The 22,118-nt window shown below is 36.6% G+C and overlaps 1 protein-coding gene across 1 annotated transcript in view; it reads left to right on the top strand.

Annotated features, from left to right (window-relative positions):
- Positions 1–22,118, top strand: part of KPNA1 (karyopherin subunit alpha 1) — a 65,929-nt gene that overhangs the window by 265 nt on the left and 43,546 nt on the right. Inside the window, exon 2 of the mRNA XM_077767605.1 lies at positions 20,870–21,003. Coding sequence (XP_077623731.1) covers positions 20,875–21,003 — 129 coding nt within the window. The 5' untranslated portion in view covers positions 20,870–20,874. The remainder of the gene's footprint in view (positions 1–20,869; positions 21,004–22,118) is intronic.

The following is a 22,118-nucleotide window of genomic DNA, read 5'->3' as shown; positions in this document are numbered from 1 at the left end:
CGAGGCAGCGGGGCTGAGAGGAGGCGAGCGCTGAGCCTGCGCCGCGGCCCCGTGCGTGCGGGCGCGGGGGGAGGGGGGTGTAGGACGGGAGTGGGCAGCGCTGGGACTGAGACTTGAGGGAGCAGGGGCGCGGGTAGAAATCCTGTCTCGGGAATTCACAAGTTACAGCCCGTGTTGGAGCTGGGGGGGCGGGGGGTGAGGAGACGGGGGTGGAGACGGACGACTGCAGTTTACAGATGTCATAACAACATGGGCCTGAAGCGGCTGACCGGGGTGTGGTAATTATAGGAATGACAGAACTTCGTCTGCACATAGCGTGTGGAAGTGGTGATGCGAGGGAAACAGCGAAGTATTCGATGAAGCGCAAAATGGGAGGAGGAAAACTGGAGGATGACTGGAGTCAAGGAAATCTTGAAGGAATGTTTTAGGTTTGAACGAAAGTAATGTTTCACTTTTAAGGGAAAGATAGCAAAAGCATTGATTTTTAAGGGTTAAGTGTAAAATAAACAAATTCGAAGTTCTTTTTTTTCTAAAACATGCTAATATTACTTTCTCATCCTTTTTTCCCTTTAAGAAACAGTTCCTTCAAAACCCCTGTTTCTCAGCAGTAGTAGATGAGTAAGTGATTTTACTCCCTCTTGTTGCTTCAAGGCTCATTTTTCATATTAACTTATTCTTGTATTTGTAATATTTTGGAACGGATCCAGAAGTTGTTTCCCCTTAGAGATTGTGGAGATGCAATTTTAACTTTTCAAAGGAAAAAGATAATGAAGTCTATTGCATTTTCACTGTAATAATTTATTCTTGGAGGGCCACTTTGTATACTTGATTGTAAGATGGAGGATGTGCGAGAAAGGAATGAACATTTAAACTGCTTTCCAGGTGTTTTGCCGAATACTTTAGGTATATTAAAACATTTAATGCTTACAGTAACTCTGAAGTAGATGTTAACTTTTTTCCATTCTATAGATGAAAGCTTTGAAAGCCAGAGAAGTTAAGTAACTTACCTAAGTTCATCTAGCTCCTTTTGGAAACAGCCTTAGAATCCAAGATCACTGCCATTTTAAGAATTATTTCTCCTCTCCTTTCATACTTTTTGGTTGTGTGTGTGTGTGTTTTAATTACTGTTTAATCCATTCATTCAATATATACTTAGTGATTGTATGCCCTCAGACTAGGGATACAGACACGGCCAGAACACTGTTACTACTCTCATGGAATTGATAGTTTGGAGGGGAAGACTGACAAAGAGTAAATACAGATATTAACTGCTTGGCATTTTATCAGTCATTATAATTGAGTAGAAACTGTAATGTACTCTAGTAAAATAGCACAAGAAGTTTAAATGGAATTAGATATGAGCCTTGAGGAGTTTGCAGTCTAGTAGAGAAATAAAACATATTATAAAAACCCTAAATTAAACCAAATGACAGAAGTAAACACGTCACCCGAAGTCAGTATGCTTGTATTTTGTTACTTTAGGTCCTCTTCACAGAACTATGATTTAATGTTATGGACATTGACTTTTATCTAGGATTGGTATATAAGACAACATGAAAAAAATCTTCATTGCTAATTTATTTATTGGGCCTTATGAGGGAGATGCCTTAAAGACAAATTCTTTTTAAGAGCCCAGTGATAGGCCTTTTCTTTCTTTTTTTTTTTTAAACAAATAACTGCTTTTATTAGGTCATTTGTGTTTTGTAAGCCATCCTGTTCATCTTGTTGCTCTTTACACTTTGGCTGTTGTGGGTGTGGGGGTTCAGAGCTGAGTCCAATTTTTGTAATTTTCCTTAGCCTCAACTATGTTATCAAGTATACCAGATAGTTTGAAAATTCTCTCAGTTGTTTCCTGGACTATTTTTTCTTTGTTCCCTGTTGCTTTCAATTTAGTTACTACCTTTTCCCTTTCATTTGAGATTAGGGATTATAGCTTGCTCTTATCACCAGTGTTTTAGCACAGTGTTTGCTAAATTAGCGACTATGTTGATATTTATGATGTTTGTGTTTTTAAGTCTGTCAGATTGTTTTTAGATGTATGAATACTTTGTATAAAATCAGTTAAGGTTTTGGGCCATGCAAGTAAAGGTGACTGACCTAGTGATAAAGGTAATTCCCTCTTACTCAAAGTCTTTGTTTTAAGATCGCTGTACTCTGCAGGTATTACAAATTCAGCCATAATAATGGAAGAAAACATTGGAAATGGTAAACAATTCAATTAGCTGATTGGGGCTGATTTCACTCCGTTCTTGCTGCAGTAAGCAGGAGGTGGCCCCAGGCCAATGGGGGGCCAGAAAGGGCCTGCATTAGAAAATTTTGAGGCCCTGCAGTGAAAGAGCTGGGATGAAGACTGATGGAATGCAGTTCTGGTTTTGTTTTTTTAAAAGATGTTACAGCCCCACAAAATACAGATCTAAGTGATAAAATGTTTCTGACCTAGTATAGTAGATTAATTGGGACAGTTCTTGAAAGCAGGCAATAATCCAGAATGTGGATAATGAGGATAATCTTCTTCACATAACAAGAATAATGCTGCCCTTCATATACAAAGATAAGTCTGCTTACTCATCGTGATTGATTTTCCAGCATGAGGAGGGATATGTGCTGAGTTGTCCATGAGTCTGTATTCTGACCAACAAGGCAGCTTGGGGTCAGAATGGGGGCTTGTAGCTGGGGAACAGAAAGACAAGCAGGAGGGACTAATATCTATTGATAGATCAAGTACTACATTAATTGTTTTCATTTAATTACCCTTGCACAACCACTTTGAGGAGATTGTTAAATGTATAGGATGGTTAGGTAACTTGTCCTACTTCACTGAGTACATGATGGAGCTGAGTTCAAACAGGGCTATTTGTAGTATGTTCACACCAGCCATTGAAGCTTGATCTTGTCTTGGTTTGCAGTTCAGTCTTCCAAGCAGAATAAACTAGATGTAGTTGGTTTCGCATCATGAAATGATACTATGAAGATATACTTTACTAAAAGCTGAAGGAAGACTGTCCAAGTTCCTTGCTTTATTGCTATTAAAAAATACAATTTTTTAATCAGAATAATATGTGAAAAATAACTGTCCCCTGTTCTAGCCTCTGCACTATTAGAGGCTACCTTTTTTTTTTTTTTAAAGCTGTTTACTCTTATTAATCATAACTTGTTTCTTTTGCTTTTTCTTGATATGGCAATCTTAGGTATTATCTGTTGACTTTCTTCCACATACATACACACTGCCTCTCCCATCCTCCCAATATAATTGTCATAGTTCTTTATTAAGTCAATATTTAGAGTGTTTACAATAATATAACTATGTAAATATTCACAGCTGAACCATGTATTATGATGTTTCTTCTGTTAACCTATTTGTGTTTTTCCGGGAATTAATACTTTTTTCCCCTATTATTTGTTTGTTTATTTATTTCACATTTATTTATTTTTGAGAGACAGCAACAGCACAAGTCGAGGAAGGGGGGAGAGAGGGTGAGAGAGAGAGAGAGAAAGAAAGAGAGAGAGAGAAACTGAACTGATAACGAGGCTCGTACTCAAAAACTTTGAGATCATGACCTGAGCCGAAGTTGGACGCTTAACTGACTGAGCCACCCAGGCGCCCCTCTGTTTATTTCCTGAGATAGTGTCCTAGAACTCTCTGTCCCTTTAATGCAATCTGGACTGGTTACTTTCTAGGCCTACTTGCTACCTGTTATCCTGGAACTTACCTTTACATCACCCTTAAAATTCTCTTTGCCTCTCTCCTGTATTGGTCTCTTGTTTCTCCTATTTTTTTTAGCCTCCTGAGAAAGGGTACCTGGGAAGTAAAAACTTTCTGAGATTGTATATAATTGAAATAGATTTCTAGTCTGTCTTAATATCTCATCAGCAATTTGCCTGGGTATAAAATTGTAGGCTTAAAAAATTTGGAAGTCATAGCTTGTTGTTTTCTTGCATTCCGTTGCCACTGTTGAAGTCTAAAACCATTCTGAATCTCCTTTATTTGTATGTAACCTTCCCATCTTTCTGCCAGTCTCTAGAAACTTTTAGGATATTGTTTGTATTTATTTATTCATTTATTTATTTACTTAGAGGAAGAGAGAGAATCCCAGGCATTCTCCGCACCGTCAGTGCAGAGCCCGACATAGGGCCCAAACTCATGACCTTTGCGGAAACCAAGAGTTAGGTGCTTAACCAACTAAGCCACCCAGGCACCCCAGGATATTATTTTGAACCCCCCAAATTCCATGATAATATGCCTAACTAGGTTGTTGGTTTTTTTTTTTTTTTTAATTTAAGGGCACTCATGAAAGCTTACAAGCATGAATGTTTCATGTCATTCAGTTCTGGGGAATTTTTTTAAAATTATTTTTTGGACTCTAGATAAAAGTAGTTTTTAAGTTAATTATGCATCTCAGTTCTTGACACACTGTCATCAAACCATACAAGGACCTTTAAATTTTTCTTTAGTTTCTGAGTCCTACCCTTTCCAGTAGGCATTCACTGCATTGTGACTGGTATATTCCTTGATTATATATGAACTGTTGAATAATTATGTAGTATATAGTGGTGTGTATGTGTGTATGTATTTAGTTTATTGTGTTACAGACCTTGTAATGTTTCTTACTTTTTTTACTCAACATTGTTTTAGAGATCTGTTTGTTGTCTCTACATAACAGTTGTGTATGATGTAATTCCATAATACACATCTTATTTTTCTTTCCCACCAGATTGGCCTTTCTGGCATCATAGATAAAACTGTGGTAAATATACTCTTGTACATTATTATGGACCTGTGTCAGAAGGTCTCTGGGATAGAATCGCAAGAGTGGGTTTCCTGGGTTATAGGAGAACTAGTTTATGTGCCTACTACAAGTACGGGAGGGTTCTTGTTTGCCCACATCTTTGTCAGTACTTTGGCTTTACTCAATTTTGTAATATTTGCCAGCGATGGATATAAAGTGGTGTCTCATTGTTTCAGTTTCTGATTACTAATAAGTTTGAGCATGTTTTAGATCTGTTCAAGTTTTCCCTTTTGAAAATTGTCTATTTTGCCCTTTGTTTCTCTTTCCTTTGGGTTACTATCTTTTTGGTTTGCAGCAGTTCCTTGTGGAGGTTAGATTTGAATGGTCTGTTTATTTTAGGCTTGGAAAATATCTTTTCTAAGCCAGTAATCTTTCTGTTAATTTTGTCTATAGTGTCTCTCATTGAGTGGGTATTCTAATGTGATGCCTTGTTTCTTTGAAAATCTCTTCCTCATCAATTTTTTTTTTTTGTTCTTTCTTGGAATTTGTATTTGGGTATTGGAACTCTTAGGCTGATCTTTTAATTGTCTTTTCCCTCTTATTTTTATTACTTAGTCTTTTTGTTCTGCTTCCTAAGAAATTTCCTCAGTATTATCTTCCAACCCTTCTATTGAGTTCTAAATTTCTATCCACATTTTAAGTTTTTTAGAGCTCATTCTTACAGTATCTTAAATTTTTTTTTAATGTGGGAGAGAGAGAGAGAGAGACTGCACAAGCAGGGTAGGGGCAGAGAGAGAGAGAGGGACAGAGGATCCGAAATGGGTTCCATACTGACAGCAGAGAGCTCAATGCAGGGCTCAGACTCACGAACCATGAGATCATGATCTGAAGTTGGATGCTTAACCTACTGAGCCACCCAGGTGCTCCTGATATAGTATCTCTATGTCGATTCACAGACACTATAATCCTTCTGAAGATGTTAATAATAGTTTTTAAGTTTCCTCCTCCCCACCTTCATTTGCTCTGTTTAAGTTCCTTTTTTTGTTTCTGTTGTCTTTTCTGTATAGAGGCTTTCCCCGGCCATAATCGTACACGGCTGTCCATTCATATTTAAGAGTGAAGTGCCAGAAACGGAATGGAAAACTCTATATAGGTGTTGAAGGTGGCCATTTATGGGAGGAAGGGACACTCATAGGTCCTTTCTCTTGGTCTCATCCGTTTCCTGGAGAAAGAGAACCTCCAGTCTCTCGCCTGGAGGATATATATACCTGGCGGCTATGTTTTGGGAACCCATCTTAAAAAGTAGCTGGGGTTCTCACTGTTCATTGTGTTCATGTAGTCCTGTTTTCTGTATGATACCATACTGGAGAGCTCTTTAGAGTCACTCTAGTTTGGTTTCTTCAGAGTAATCTTCTCAACAACTATAGGGTTGAGGGAGGGAGGGTTGCCTGGCTTTAATCGGTGGGGGAAGAAATGTGGCTGTGATTACTGTAGACTTTCAGCTAACCTTCTAGTTTCTAGTCGCATTACTCTCTACCTTCAAAGATCCCTGTGAAGCCTCCTGCTTGTGGGCAGTGTGAATCAGCTTCTTTGCAGGTGTTTAGGCTTTAGAGTTCTCCACTTTGTTAGTAAAATATCATTTGACCATTTGTTTTACAGCTTCTGACAAGGTTTTGACATCTCATCTGTGATTCTGTTTTTCTCTGTCCCGTGGTTGGTTCCTTTAAGAAATGTTAATCATTTTAGCATTGTTTAATCTATCAAATTTACCATTTTATTTCTTTTTTTAATTTTTATGTCTTTATTTTATTTTGAGAGACAGAGACAGAGAGCAAGCGGGGGAGGGACAGAGAGATGGGAGACAAAGAATCTGAAGCAGGCTCCAGGCTCTGAGCTGTCAGCACAGAGCCTGATATGGGGCTCGAACCCATGAACCGTGAGATCATGACCTGAGCCGAAGTCGGACACTTAACCGACTGAGCCACCCAGGCGCCCCCCATTTTATTTATTTTTATAAACTTTTTGTCTATTTGAGTATAGTTGACACACAATATTACATTAGTTCATAAACTATTTTCTAATCTGTTCATTCTTTCCACAACATTTGAGCGACTACTGTATGCTCAGTATAAATTTAAAATTTTTTAAATTTAAAATTAAATTTATTTTATTATTATTTTTAATGTTTATTTTTGAGAGAGACAGAGCGTGAATGGGGGAGGGGCAAAGAGAGAGGGAGACAGAGAATCTGAAACCGGCTCCGCGTGCTGTCAGCACAGAGCCCAATGCTGAGCTCAAACTCACAAACTGTGAGATCATGACCTGAGCCGAAGCTGGATGCTCAACCAACTGAGCCACCCAGGTGCCCCTGGGTGCTTTAGGTCTTTTTCTTAAAGACCTAAAGTATTCGATCAGAACTTTGATGACATAACAGAACATTGAGTTGGTAAAATTCTAGACAAAAATAAAGAAATTTCAGTGTAGGCGGGGAAGCTTTGTAGTAAATACACGCTTTCAGCTCTACTTTTTGAAAGTTTTTCTTATTGTACAAATAGTACAGTTGCTTACTGTAGAAAATTTGGAAGATACAGAAAAATATTAATTTTCTCTTAAAATATTTGTATCCCACTTTAAAAATATAGAAAATAAGTTGGGTTTTTGTTTCTCAACATCCAGATTTTTCATGTGTTTTGTTTTTTTCATTTCTCAGAATATTATTATCTTGTCCATACCAAGCCCTCATTTTGGAATTTTTAGGTTTACAATTTTTCTTGTAACAATCACACTACAATGAACAGTCTTAACACATTCTGCTAATTTTATTTCCTTTGGGTGTATTCCAAAAGTAGAATTACTGAATTCTAGGGTATGGATTTCTAAAAATCTTTAGTAAATATTTTCCTTTAAGTTTTTGGATATTGAGAATGTCTTTGATGAACATTGCAAATTGGGAATCCATAGATACTGGAAGGTGAAGTCAGAATTCAGGGTCAAAGGTTATAGTCAACTTCTCAGTGGTAGAAAGTTTGAAGCTGGGACATGAAAGAAAACAGAGATACCTACTTAGATTAATGGGGTTAGAGCTATAAGATGTAACCAGAGATGAGCACCTATGAATCATGTCTGCAGCATTGACTTCCCTCCGGAGAGGCTTAGGGCAGTGTTTTTCAGACTTCGCCCCCACTGAACACTAGAATGCTGTCACTAAAAATACAGAAACTCTTTAAGTTATTTTACAGGAAAAAAAAATGAGTAGGATATCTTCTATTTTATTTTTCTTCTCAAATTTTTATTAAAATCTTTTAAAGGGGCTTGCTACCACTTGATTAGAAGTTGGTTAAAAATGTATAATATTCACAAACGACCTGAAAGCTTTTTTATACTTAATTCATTTACGCTTAAATTTATAAATCAAAACTTATTTTGTAGTCCTGTTTTCTTGTGGTTTTGGTTTTTTGATATTACAAGCATGTCACGTTTTCTAATTATGCTTAGTTTATATGATTAACTATATTAGCACTTTATGGTGTTTCACAAAGAATAAAAACTCTAGACAGTTTTTAGTGTGTTTGGAATTTACTGATTGGGTGGATTGACACAGCACACTAAATATATATCATCTTGAATGTAATAAAATATACATAGATCTACACTCAGTGTGTTGGGTGGAGATTGGTATAGAATGAAAAGAATATTGAATGAATCAAGCCCAAGGGATCTTGTAGGACAAAGAAGTTCAGATTTGATCTGATATATGCTAAAGACCCATTCTAGGTCCTTAGGCATTGAAGTAATACAGCGAAAAAGGTGTTGAGATAATTGGAGAGCTGTGTGAAGGATGAATTGAAGAACAGCAGAGCCCAAGGTTAAGGAAGGGTGGGTTAGAGTTTTTTCAGTTATGTGGATATTAGGATGACAAGGACCTGTACCAGACTGGTGGCAGTGAGAATAGACAGGAGCAGATAAAATCAAACACTTGGGATAGAATAATGAGGAAAATTTGATAAGTAAATGAACATGAAGGAAAAAGTGGAAGATTCCATTTTGGAAGAGTAGAGTGCATTTCCCTTTTACCACCAGTTTTGCATCTGGTTTTTAACTTTATTGCTTTCTTGGCTTTATTTCCTTAGAAAACAGGGAAAATTAGGGATGATGGCTTTAATTGTAAAGGTTTCTGGTTCCTGAGAGTATTTTGAAAAGTTATTGATAGTAACTTAGGTTTTTTAAATGAATTGTATAGGTGATAATATTCTAAAAATAATTGCTTAGGGTTAGCAAAATTTTTCATACTATAACTTTGTTGTTCCTCTTATAATCCCCTATAGATTTTGTTTCATTTCTGTATTATCAAAGTTCCTTTCAATCCAGTGTAAGCTTGTTTCAACTGTATTTTACATTGTTTGCCATTAAAACTTTTGCTTCACTATGTAACATTTTTCAGTTGCAGATGCATATCAGAATTTACTTGGGAATCTTTAAAAGAAAAAGCAAAATACCAGAGACCTAGTTTGTAACTCAGACTTATTAATCAAATTCTTTGGAATGATGGTTGAGTGCTTGCTTTTCAAAAAGCTTTCTCACATGGCAGATATAAACCCCTCTTTTCCCCATAAGGAGGGGGAACCAACGAATCTCGGTTATGAGTAGGAATGTAGAAATATTTAAGACTTTTTATTTTAATATAGACTTTATTTTTTAGAGTAGTTTTAGTTTTATAACAAAATTGAATGGAAAGTAGAGTTCCCATGTACCCCACTTCCTTCCCCACTGTCAACATTCGCATTAGAGTGGTACATTTGTTATAATGGAACTAACATTGATGCATCATTATCCAAAGTCTATAGTTTACATGAAGTTTACATTCATTCTTCGAGTTGTACATTCTTTGAGTTTTGACAGATGTATTGCTACTGGTATCCACCATTAAAGTATCATGCATAATAGTTTCACTGCCCTAACAATCCTTTCTGCTCTGCTGTTCGTTCCTTCTACACCACAAACCTTTGGCCACCCCTGATCTTTTAGCTGTCTTCATAGTTTTGCCTCTTGTAGAATGTTATTTAATTGAAATCATACCCATGTGTTTTTTCAGAAAGTTCTTAAAGTGGCAGATATAATACTCCTGTACCCCACAAAAAGGAAGGGAGGAAGATACTATATTAAATAATCTCACTTACGGATACTGGCATAGAAATTTTTCTTTTATGGTTTTTTTTTTTTTTAATGTTTATTTAGTTTTGAGAGAGAGCAGGAGAGACAGAGCAGGGGAGGGGCAGAGGGGGAGAGAGACACAGAAGACACCTGAAGCAGGCTCCAGATTCTGAGCTGTCCACACGGAGCCCAGAACAGGGCTCTAACCCACAAACTGCAAGATCATGACCTGAGCTTAAGTCCAATGCTTAACCAACTGAGCCACCCAGGCACAAAGTTGTAGTTGATACGGTGTTACATTACTTTCAGGTATACAACATAGTGATTACACAACTCTATACGTATGCAATGTTCACTACAAGTGTAGGCACTATATGTTAGCATACAACATTGTTTCGAAAATGTTGACTATATTCCCTAGTGACTTCCTTCCCTTGTGACTTCTGTCCCTTCATTCCATCCCTGTGACTTATTCCATAACTGGAAGCCTGTATCTCCCACTCCACCTCTTTTACCCATCCTCCCACTCTTCCATCCCCTCTGGGAAACCACCAGTTTGTATTTATGGGTTGATTTTGCATTTTGCTTTTTGTTTTGGTTTTTAGATTGTACATATAAGTGAAATCATAGGATATTTGTTATTTCACTTAGCATAATCTCCTCTAGGTCTGTCTATGTTGTTGCAAGTGGCAAGATCTCACCTTTTTTTTTTTTCCCTTTGGTGGCTGAGTAACATTCCACTGTGTATATATACACCACCCTTCTTTATCCATTGGTCTATTTTCAATCAGTAGACACTTAGCTTCCTTCCATATCTTGGCTGTTGTAAACAGTGTTACAGTAAACATAGGGTTGCACATATCTTTTGGAATGAGTGTTTTCATTTTCTTTGGGTAAATACCCAGCCATGGAATTACTGGATCATTTGGTGATTCTGTTTTTAATATTTTGAGGAACCTTCATACTCATTTGTACAGTGTCTATACCAGTTTGCATTTTCACCTTTTTCTCCACGTCCTTGCCAACCTTGTTACTTCTTGTCTATTTCTGACAGGTGTTAGATAATATCTCACTGTGGTTTTGATTTGTGTTGTAGAAATTAATTTTTTTAAATGTTTATAATTTTTGAGTGAGATAGAGAGCAGTAGTAGGGGAAGGGCAGAGAGAGAAGGAGACACAGAATACGAACCAGGCTCCAGGCTCTGAGGTGTCAGCACAGAGCCAGACGTGAGGCTCAAACTCATAAACCATGAAATCATGACATCAGCCAAAGTCAGATGCTTAACCGACTGAGCCACCCAGGTGCCCCAATGTGGTGTAGAAATTTTAAAGAAAATATTAACATAGAGTTTAAAAGGGTAATGCACCATGACTGAGTGTGTGTATTCCAAGAATCAATCTTTCAATATTAAGAACTCTATTAATATCTCATCATATTTAATAGGTCAAAGTAGATAAACTTGACTGGCAATAAAGTCATAAAAATTCAACACACATTTCAAGTTTTAAAGACCAGTAAAATAGATATGATTGGGTGGTACTTAGATGTCGTTTTTACAAGAAGTATCTCAAAACAATACTGCAACACAACTAGAGCTAATAGATTGCTGGTAGGAACGCATGATGGTATAGCCACTTCGGAAAACAGTTGACAATCTTATGAAGTTAAATGTAGTCTTATCATATGACCCAGCAGTGTCATTCCTAGTTTTTTACCCAAGAAAAATGAAAATATTTGTTCATACAAAAACCATATGTGAATATTTATAGTGGCTTATTCATAATTGCAAAAACGGCAGACAACCAAAATGTCTATCAACTAGACCCAAACGTCTATCAACTGGCCAATAGATTAGATATAGAATACAATTCAGCAGTAAGAAAGGAATTATTTACTGATAGATGGAACAACATTGATGAATCTCAAATTAGTTAATACTGGCTGAAAGAAGCCAGATTCAAAAGGCTACATACTGGGTGGTTCCAATTATTTTACATTCTGGAAAATGCAATACTATAGGGATAGAAGATAAATCATTGAGTGCCTTGGGTTGAGGAGGGAGTGGATTTACCTGAAAGAGACCTGACAGAACTTTTTGTAGTAAAGCAAATGTTCTCTGTGGTGGTGTTTACTTAAATGTTAAGTTTTACTGTATGTAAATTATAAATTATACTTCAATAAACCTGGCTTTTTAAAAAAATGTTTATTTTGAGAGGGAGAGGGGGTAGAGCCCATGCACACACGTGTGAGAGCCACTGAGGAGCAGAGAGAAAGGGAGAGAATCCCAGGCAGGCTCTGAGCTGGGCTCTGAGCTGATGGCACAGAGCCCAACATGGAGCTCAACCTCACCAACCATGAGATCATGATGTGAGCTGAAACCAAGAGTTGGTTGCTTAACTGACTAAGCCAATCAGGTGTCCCAAAACAACATATTTGGGACACAGAAATACACAGTACACATTCCATTAGGTGTCAGAGTAATGATATCACATCGTAAAGCTTCTGAAAACCTTATGAGTGAAAGTGAAAAAAAAAATCATATATGGTATCTTAGTAGTAGTATGAAAATAGTTTTCATGAAAAGCATTTTTGGAAAAGTTTGAACCAGTTTTGAGTTTAATGTGGGTGGTGGGAACTGATACACTCCTATATGCTGGTATACGTTGGTGCGGTATTTTAGAGGGTACTTTGACTTTCATAATTTTAAGTGCACATGCTTCAGACTTTCAGGTTCCACTGTTTAGAATTCATTAATGGATATAACTGTATGCAAATATATGAAGGAGAATATTGGTTATAGCATTACTTGTGATAGGAAATTAGAGACAAGCCTAATTGTCAGTAATGTTTAGCATCCAGTTATTATATAAAAATTATTTTATTAAAAAAATTTAACTATAGGCATTGAAATGGAAAACTGTCTAGAGTTGAAGCAGAAGTGCAGAATTGAGTGTATAATTTCCCCAACCATGTACAATAAAAACCAAAAGGATATGTGTATACTTGTATAACCAATTTTTGAAAGGATATGCAGAGAACCTGATGGTGGTTACCTTTAAGAGGAAGTATATTTCCATATTTCTGTTTATACAGACGTTTTGTAGTGTTCTTTTTTAAAATTATTTATTTAAAGTTTATTTCTTTTACTTATTTATTTTTTTAAAATTTATTTCTGAGAGAGAGAGAGAGCATGAACAGGGGAGGGTCAGAGAGAGAGGGAGATCCAGAATCTGAAACAGGCTCCAGGCTCTGAGTTAGTTGTCAGCACAGAGCCCGACGCGGGGCTCGATCCTACAAACCGTGAGATCATGACCTGAGCTGAAGTCAGACACTCAACCGACTGAGCCACCCCGGCGCCCCTGTTTATTTCTTTTAAGAGAGAGGGAGGGAGCACAAGTTGGGGAGGGGCAGAGAGAGAGAAACCCAAGCAGGCTCTGTGCTGGCATTGCAGCAGCCTTCTTGTGCACTGCCAGCACAAAGCCTGATGCGAGGCTCAAACTCACAAACTGAGTCAGACGTTCAACCGATTGAGCTGTCCAGGCGCCCCGAGCTTTTTTTTATATACTTTGAAAGGCACCAGTGCACTGTATGGATGATAGGAATTATTAGAGTGTTGGAGTCATTTGTGAGTTCTCAGATACCACAATTTGACAAAAAAGAAAGAAAAAACTGAGAGGTGCTGGCATTTCTCATGTCTGTCTACATTTTGCAGAGCAATTGCTCTAATCAAATAGGACTTCATGCTATTATTCTTCATCAGTTGTACTTTCTGATGCCTGTGGCTTTACTTTGCACTCTGTTTTGTGCGTCTTTCTCTTTTAACTTCAACTGCTGAAATCCTATCTAGCCTTCACAACCTAGCTGAAACACCATCTTCTCTATGAAGCTATCCTTCATCACTTTAGTCAGAAGAGATCTTTTTTTGAACCTTTGAAACTATTTATAGCCATTTCTTCATTACACAAATATCAGGTGTGAGCTATATATGGGCCAGACAGTGGGAGTATGTTTTCACCTTTCTTCTCTTCACCTTATAAGGTAATATCCCTGTTGTGCAAATGAGGAAACCGAGGCTCACAGAAGTTCAGTATTTTTTCTGTTATCACTGTGCTAAGAAGTAAATTTGAAAAGAGAGCTTCAAGGCTAGCCCTCTTCTCTGGACTTGATTCTTATGTCACTTTAAGAAGACGAAGCAAGTGAATAGTAGTTTTGTATCAATATTTCTTCCTTGTTAGATTTTTTTAATGTTAAACAATGCAGTAATTTCAAAGTTTCAAGAAGTGTACAAAAATCTCCTTTTTACCTTCATCCACATTCCACATTTTACCTATTACTCCATTTGTTTTATCATTATTCTTTCTTTCTGTATACGTGTGTGTGTATTCCTGACATTACTTTTCCTAAATTATGTGCCTTTCCAGCTCCATGTTGAATATAGGCTTCCAGTTATTGAAGTCTAATTGGTTTTTGGTATTGTTAAACTTTATCTAGGTCCTGCCCTGTTACTATAGGCTTTCTCTTTTCTTTGACCTAAAACTTCTAATTTCTTACTATGCTATAATGTAATATTTCAGAGCCAAAATGATGTTTGCTTCAGGAGTCCAGCTTTTTTCTCTAGATCATTTCTCAGCACTATTAAATGATTCCTTCAGGATTATTTGCAAATTCTCATCTGCCTTCCCCCTGCCTTTCAGTCTAGTAAAGCTCAATCTGACAAAATAACACTGGGTATATGTATTATTCTGCTTAGGCTACCATAAAAAATACCACAGGTTGGGTAGATTAAACAACAGAAATTCATTTTATCCCAGTTCTGGAGGCTAGAAGTTCAAGATCAAGGTGCCCACAGGGTTGGTTTCTGGTGGAGCTTCTCTTCCTGACTTGCGGATGACACCTTCTTGCTGTGTCCTTACATGGCCTTTTTTGTGGGTACGTAGGGGGTTGGAATGGGGGAGGAGATTTCTGGTGTTTCTTCCTCTTCTTTTTTTTAAAGTTTATTTATTTTAAGAGAGAGTGTGAGCAGGGGAGGGGCAGAGAGGGAGGGAGAGAATCTAAGCAGGCCCTGCACTGTCAGCACAGAACCCAGTATGGAGCTCAGACTCATAGGAACTGTGAGATCATGGCCTGACCTGAAATCAGCAGTTGGACGCTTAACCCACTGAGGCACCCAGTGCTCCCTACCTCTTCTTATAAACACACTAGTCCTACTGGATTAGGACCCCACTGTTACGATGTCGTAATTAATCTTAATTACCTCCTTAAAGGCGCTGTATCCAAATATAGTCATATTGGAAGTTAGGGCTTCAATATATAGTTGGTGGGGGTGGAGTAGTAAAGTTCAGTCCATAACAGTAGAACATCAGGTTGATAATCGGGAACCAAGGTTCATATCCTTGCTGTATCTTGTATTAAATATGTAACCCCGACCAAGTCACCTCTTTTAGCCTCCTGAACCCTTAACTGTAAAGGATGAGAATAATAATTCTTTGCCTCATATGTTTGTTAAGAGATTCAGGTAAAATAGATGAAGCAACACAGCGTATCATAAATCAAATGATTCTTGATCCAGGTTTGCAATAAAATTGTCTTAAAAGGAACTCTTCTGTGAATTCCATTCTGATTGTACAAGGAACTCTACAGACCTACTCCCTAGTAAAAATGGGGAAACTTTGAAAACTGCTGCTTAAAGCTTCTGGAAGTGGTCCTAGGGCATACAGTAAATGAAAGGCTTCCATCTGGAGGGAAGGTTTTCTTTTTGGGAGGAGCAGGATGTCAGGATTTCTCTTCCCACTCCCATCTGCCTGATGCTGATGCTAAGTTCTGGGTATATATGGTAGAGAGGTAGAGGACTACCTTCTGTCCAGTCCCCACTTGTGGAACAGAGAGGCTCTACCTGGGTGTAGAGCTGCTGGGAGTACTAGGGAGTAGATCATCTTTTCTGTTAAGGTGATGATTCTGTATTCTGTGTCAGGAGAGACAAGTTGAGAAGACTGCAGGCTGCCACCTATCTGGACAAAATACTCAGCTCCTATAAGGGTTATCACTCAGAGAGGCATGCTATTGTCTATACTCCCAGCTTGAGAGCCCTAGTTCTCTCTGTTGGGTGGTTAGGGAGAAAAGCAGGTCATAAAATAGCTCCTAATCTCTTCTTCAAGAAATTAATTTGCAAGGGAGCCCTGATAAGAAGAATAGCTGACTTCTCAGCAGAAACAATGGAGGCCAGAGTCAGTGTAATAATATAGTCTAAGTACTCAAAGATAAATACGGTCAACCAAAAATCCTGTATATCCAGCAAAGGTATCTTTTTAAAATGAAAGTGAAATGAAGATTTTCCCCAGATAAACAGGAACTGAAAGAGCTTATTACTCACAGATCCACCTTGCAAGAATACTAAAAGAAGCTTTTTATCCTGAAAGCAAGTGATCTCAGTCATTTGAATCCATATGAACAAAGAGTACCAGTAAAGTTAATTATGTAATTTTAAAAAAGAATATTTGAATCCATATAAACAAAGAGTACCAGTAAAGGTAATTCTGTAATTTTAAAAAAGAATATAAGCACATATTTTTTTCTTCTTTTTTCTAAAAATTGATTCTTGGGCCTATAAGGTGTAGAAATGTAGTGTATTTGTAATGTATTTGTCATTAGCAGTACAGAGGAGGTGAGTGGAGGCAGAGCTATGTCAAGCTAAGGAAATGACTATCAGTGATAAAGTAACAATTATAACAGTGCATTATTGGGTTTGTAACATTAAAATATCTATAATACCATCAAATGAAGGAAAAGGCAATAGGACTATACAGTATAACAGTTCTTTATCTTATTGGATTTAAGCTAGTAATAAACCTGAAGCTAGTAGAAGTCTGAAGTTAAAATGTATATGGTAAGCCCTTGAGCAGCCACTAGGGGGAAAACTAGAAATACAGGGAAAAGTCATTAAAGAAATTTTAGTGCTTGGTTAGGAAATTTTTACTTATGCAAAAGAAAGCTGTCAAAGTAATAAAGGAACAAAAAGACATGAGACACACAAAATGAAAAAGCAGCTGTAAATAAACTATCAGTAATAACATTAAACATGAATTGATTAAACTGTATAATAAAAAAGGCAGAGATTGTCAGAGTATCCAACTATATGCTCTCTACAAGAGATGTACTTTAAAGATACAAATGCAGTCAAAGTACAAGGTTGGAAAAAGATCTATTATGTAAACAGCAACCACAAGAAAATTTGAGGGGCTATTCTAATATCTGAAAAAATAGACTAAAGCAAAACATGTTACTAGAGATAAAGAGGGATGAGTCAATTCACCAGAAAGATAAAACAGTTATATATGTACTTAATAACAGCACCAAAATACAAGAAGCAAAACCTGACAGAAATGAAGAGAGCAATAGACAATTCAGCAGGAATGGTTGGGAGACTACATTGGGCTCTGTGCTGACAGCTGGCTCAGAGCCTGGAGCCTGCTTCATATTCTGTGTCTCCCTCTCTCTCTGACCCTCTCCTGCTCACGCTGTCTGTCTGTCTGTCTCTCTCTCTCAGAAATAAATAAAATATAAAAAATAAATAAATAACCACTAGGTCAAAGTAGAAATGAAAAGAGAAATCAGAAAATGCTTGGAGATAAACGAAAATGAAGTTACCACCTAAGAAAACTTAAGGGATACAGCTAAAACAGTGCTTACAGAGAAACTTCTAGTGATAAATGCTATATTAAGAAAGAAGAAAGGCTCAAATCAATAACTAACCTTCTACCTTCAGTCAGTGGAAAAAAGAGCAACCCAAAACAAGCAGAAGGAGGGAAATAATAAAGATGAGAGTTTTAATATAGAAACAACCCAAAACAAGCAGAAGAAGGGAAATAATAAAGATGAAATTAATGAACTAGAAAATAGAAAACCAGTAGAGAAGATTAAAGTAACTAAAAACTGGTTTTTTGAAAGATTGACAAAATTGGCAAAACTTTGGCCAGATTGACCTAGAGAAAAAGGACTTAAATTACTAGACTCAGAAATAAAAGAGGGGAACATTATTACTGGCATTAGAAAAATGGAAAGGATTATAAAGGAATACTGTGAACAACTGTATACCATTAAGTTACATAGCTTAGATAAAATGGACACATTTTTAGAAAGATGCTGAAACTGATTTATATAGACATACTGAATAGTAGACCTATAGCAAGTGATGAGATTGGATTAATCATAAAGCTACCCACAAAGAATAGTACAGGCCCAAATGGCTTCACTGCTGAATTCTTTCAAACATTTAAAGAACAATTAGTGCTAGCTCTTCCTAAAAATTGAGAAGGGTAACACTTCCCAACTTATTTTATGAAGCTAGTATTACTCTGATACCAAAGACATCACAAGAAAACTATAGACCACTATCCCTTCCGAAGATAAACACAAAAATCCTCCAGACACTACCATACCTAATTCACGAGCATATAAAAAGAATTTTATGCGACAGCCAAGTGGCGCTTATCCCAGAAATGCAACATTGATGTAAATAAAGTTCACAAACCAATTAATGTAATACATCAGTAAAATTTAAAAAAAAAGTCACATTGTCATCACCAAAGACATGGAAAGAGTTTTTTACAAAATCCAACACCCTTTAATTGATAAATACACTAAAAAAAAAGAGGAGTAGAAGGGAACTTCCTCAAAATGAATAAAACTCCAATGAAAAATTCAAAGATAACATCGTACTTATGGTGAAAAGCTGAATGCTTTTCCCCTAAGATCAGGAATAAGAAAGAGTATCTGCATTCTCCATTTATATCTAACATTGTTTTAGAGGTTCTAACTATGGTAATTATGAAAAAAAATACACAAAGGCATCAAGATTGGAAAGAAATAAAACTGTGACAGGTGATATGCTCTTGTTATGTAGAAAATCTTAAGGAATTTACTAAAAAACAATATTAGCACTAATGCACAAGTTAGCAAAGTTGCAGAATACAAAAATCAGTATATAAAAAAATCAACTGCATTTCTATAGACTTACCATGAACAATCCAAAAGTGAAATTAAGAAAAAGTTCCATTTATAATAGCATCAAAAAAAAAATAGGAATAAATTTAACAAAAAAAGTATAAAACACTAAAAACTACAAGATATTGTTGAAAGATACTAAAGAAGCTCTAAGTAAATAGAAAACCATCCTGTCTGTGGTTTGGAAGATTTAACATCAAGATGGCAATACTCCCCACATTGACCTGCAGATTCAGTGTAGTCCATATAAAAATCCTAGCTCATCTCTTTGTAGAAATTGACACATTGCTCCTAAAATTCACATGGAATTGCAAGGTGTCTAGAAGAGCCAAAACAATCTTGAAAAAGAATAAAATAGGAGGACTCATACTTCCTGATTTCAAAAGTTAACAAAAATGGTAATCAGATTGTGTGAAATTAGCATAAGGATATATATACAGATCTGAATTGAGAAAGAAAACCATATGGATATGGTAAGTTTGATTTTCAACAAGGGTATCAAGACCAGTCAGTGGAGAAAGAATCCTTTTTTCAACAAGTGGGTAGCCAGTTGTGAAAGAATGCATTTGGACCCTTACCTCATACCATATATAATAAATCACTCAAATGAATGACAGACCTAAATGTAAGAGCTAAAATTTAAAACTCTTGATAGGGTGGGGCATGTGGATGGCTCAGTCGGTTGGGCGTCCGACTTTGGCTCAGGTCATGATCTCATGGTTTGTGGGTTCGAGCCCCGCATCGGGCTCTGTGCTGAGAGCTGGCTCAGAGCCTGGAGCCTGTTTCAGATTCTGTGTCTCCCCCTCTCTCTGACCCTTTCCTGCTCACACTGTCTCTCTCTCTCTCTCTCTCTCTCAGAAATAAATAAAATATTTAAAAAAAAAAACTCTTAATAGGAAATTTAGGATTAAGAAACCCTAAGTTGACACGAAAAGCATGAGCAACAACCAAGAAAATAGATCGATTTGGACTTCAGCAAAATTAAAAAACTTTTGTTTCAAAGGACACCATTAAGAAAGTGAAAGGACAACCTATAGAATGAAAGAAAATATTTAAACAAATCTGATAAGGATTTCTTTCTAGAATATATAAAGAATTCTTACACCTCAGTCATAAAAAGACAATTTAACAATGGGTGAAGAATCTGAATAGACTTTTTTTTAATGGAGGATATACAGTTGGAAAATAAATATGTGAAAGGACAGCAGATACCAAAAATTGTAATAGTAATTGTCGGCGAGCATATGGAGAAATTGTCAACCCTTGTACCCTGCTTGGTGGAAATGTAAAATAGCACAGGACTTTGGAAAAATATTTTGGCAGTTCCTCAAGATTAAACAGAGTTACTACTGTGTGACCCAGTAGTTCCATTCCTAGGTATATACCCAAGAGAAATGAAAACATATATCTACATAAAAACTTGTCTCAAATGTTTATTTGTATAAATAATACAAATAAAATGTTTATTTGTATAAATAATGCTTGTAAAAGCATTATTCCTAATAGCCAAAAAGTGGAAAAAACCCAAATATGTGTCAGCTGATGAGATATAAAATATAATGGGGTATATCAATATAATGGGATATTATTCTGCCATAAAAAGGAATAAAGTACTGATGTATGTCGCAACATAGATGAACTTTGAAAATCTGCTAAATGAAAGAAGCCAGGCACAAAAGAGTGCACATATGATTCTATTAAAGTGTCCGGATTAGGAGTGATAGGCAAATGATATGCAGTTTCTTTTTTGAGGCGATGAAAATGTTAAAAAATTGTGGTGATGGTTTCACATGGCTGTGAAAATACCAAAAGCTACTGACTTGTACAATTTAATAGAACTGTTAAAATAAAAAAAAAAAAGTAACCATTTCTGGTGTCCCTGTGGAGTGAGGGTGGACATGTATATGTTTAAAAGGCTGAGCTATTAGAATAATAGAGCTTCTTACCATAAGCTAAGCTCATTTGTTCCCTTCCTCTCTCATTTTTGTAGAAATCATGACTACCCCAGGAAAAGAGAACTTTCGGTTGAAAAGTTACAAAAATAAATCCCTGAATCCTGATGAGATGCGCAGGAGGAGGGAGGAAGAGGGACTGCAGTTACGCAAGCAGAAAAGAGAAGAGCAGGTAAATCCTTTTACCCTTTTAAATTTATTTTAAGGAACTTAGTGTTACATCTTAAGCCTGAAACCACTTTTATTTTAGTTTTGACAATGTTGAATATGTATATATGTGTGTGTGTGAGTATCCCCTGCATCATAAAATCATCATGTTTTGGGAGTGGGGGAGAGGAGGTGATATAAAGTAGAATATAAGAATAAAGAAATCTCTCAGGTTCTCATATTCCCAATACAACCACTGTTTAATATTTTTGGCCTGTTTGTTTTTAGTGTGTTTTATTTTTCTAAAGTTGAAGCTTCCTTAAGATATTATGTGCATGTTAATGAATTCTCAAGTGACCAATACAACACTGCTTTTCATTACAGTCTTTGATTTGAAAATTTGTAAACAGAAAATTAAAGAATAGATAGTGAACCTTATAAACTCATTCTTTGCTGAGAACAAACAGGGTTGATGGGGAGGTGGGAGAGAGGGGAAAGTGGGTGATGGGCATTGAGGAGGGCACTTGTTGGGATGAGTACTGGGTGTTGTATGGAAACTGATATGACAATAAATTGTGTTAAAAAAATAAACGCATCCTTTGGTTCAGTAATTGTCAATAGTTTGCCATACTTGCTTCATGTCTGTCCATCTTTACATTCCTTTATTATATAGTATTTTAAGGTGAAATCTCAAGGAATATGTCTTTTCACCCATAAATTAATTCTTTAGGATTTCATTAGGACAGTGATTTTTTAATCTTTTTTTTTTTTTTTTAAATTTTGATCATTTTTAACTTGAGAACATCTGAACATCGACAGGAGAATTTGGGACTCTCTCATTTTACCTTCCTCTAAAAATGCTTAGAATGAATAGTCCATCCCTGTCCCTTTTGTCAAAGAAATTTAAAGATACTTAGGTGACTTTTTTTTTTAAAGTGTATTTATTTATTTTGAGAGAGACTGATACAGCGTGAGTGCAGAAGGGACAGAGAGAGGGATACAGAGGCTCCCAAACAGGCTCTGCACTGTCCGTGTGGAGCCTGATGTGAAACTAGAACTCATGAAACCATGAGATCATGACTGGAGGTGAAATTGAGAGTCGGATGCTTAATCAACTGAGCCACCCAGGAGCCCCTAGGT

This window comes from Crocuta crocuta, unplaced genomic scaffold, assembly GCF_008692635.1.
Source record: "Crocuta crocuta isolate KB4526 unplaced genomic scaffold, BGI_CrCroc_1.0 scaffold45, whole genome shotgun sequence".
NCBI lineage: Eukaryota > Metazoa > Chordata > Mammalia > Carnivora > Hyaenidae > Crocuta > Crocuta crocuta.
Note: the sequence above shows the minus strand (reverse complement) of the source record. Positions and strands in the feature narration are given on the sequence as shown.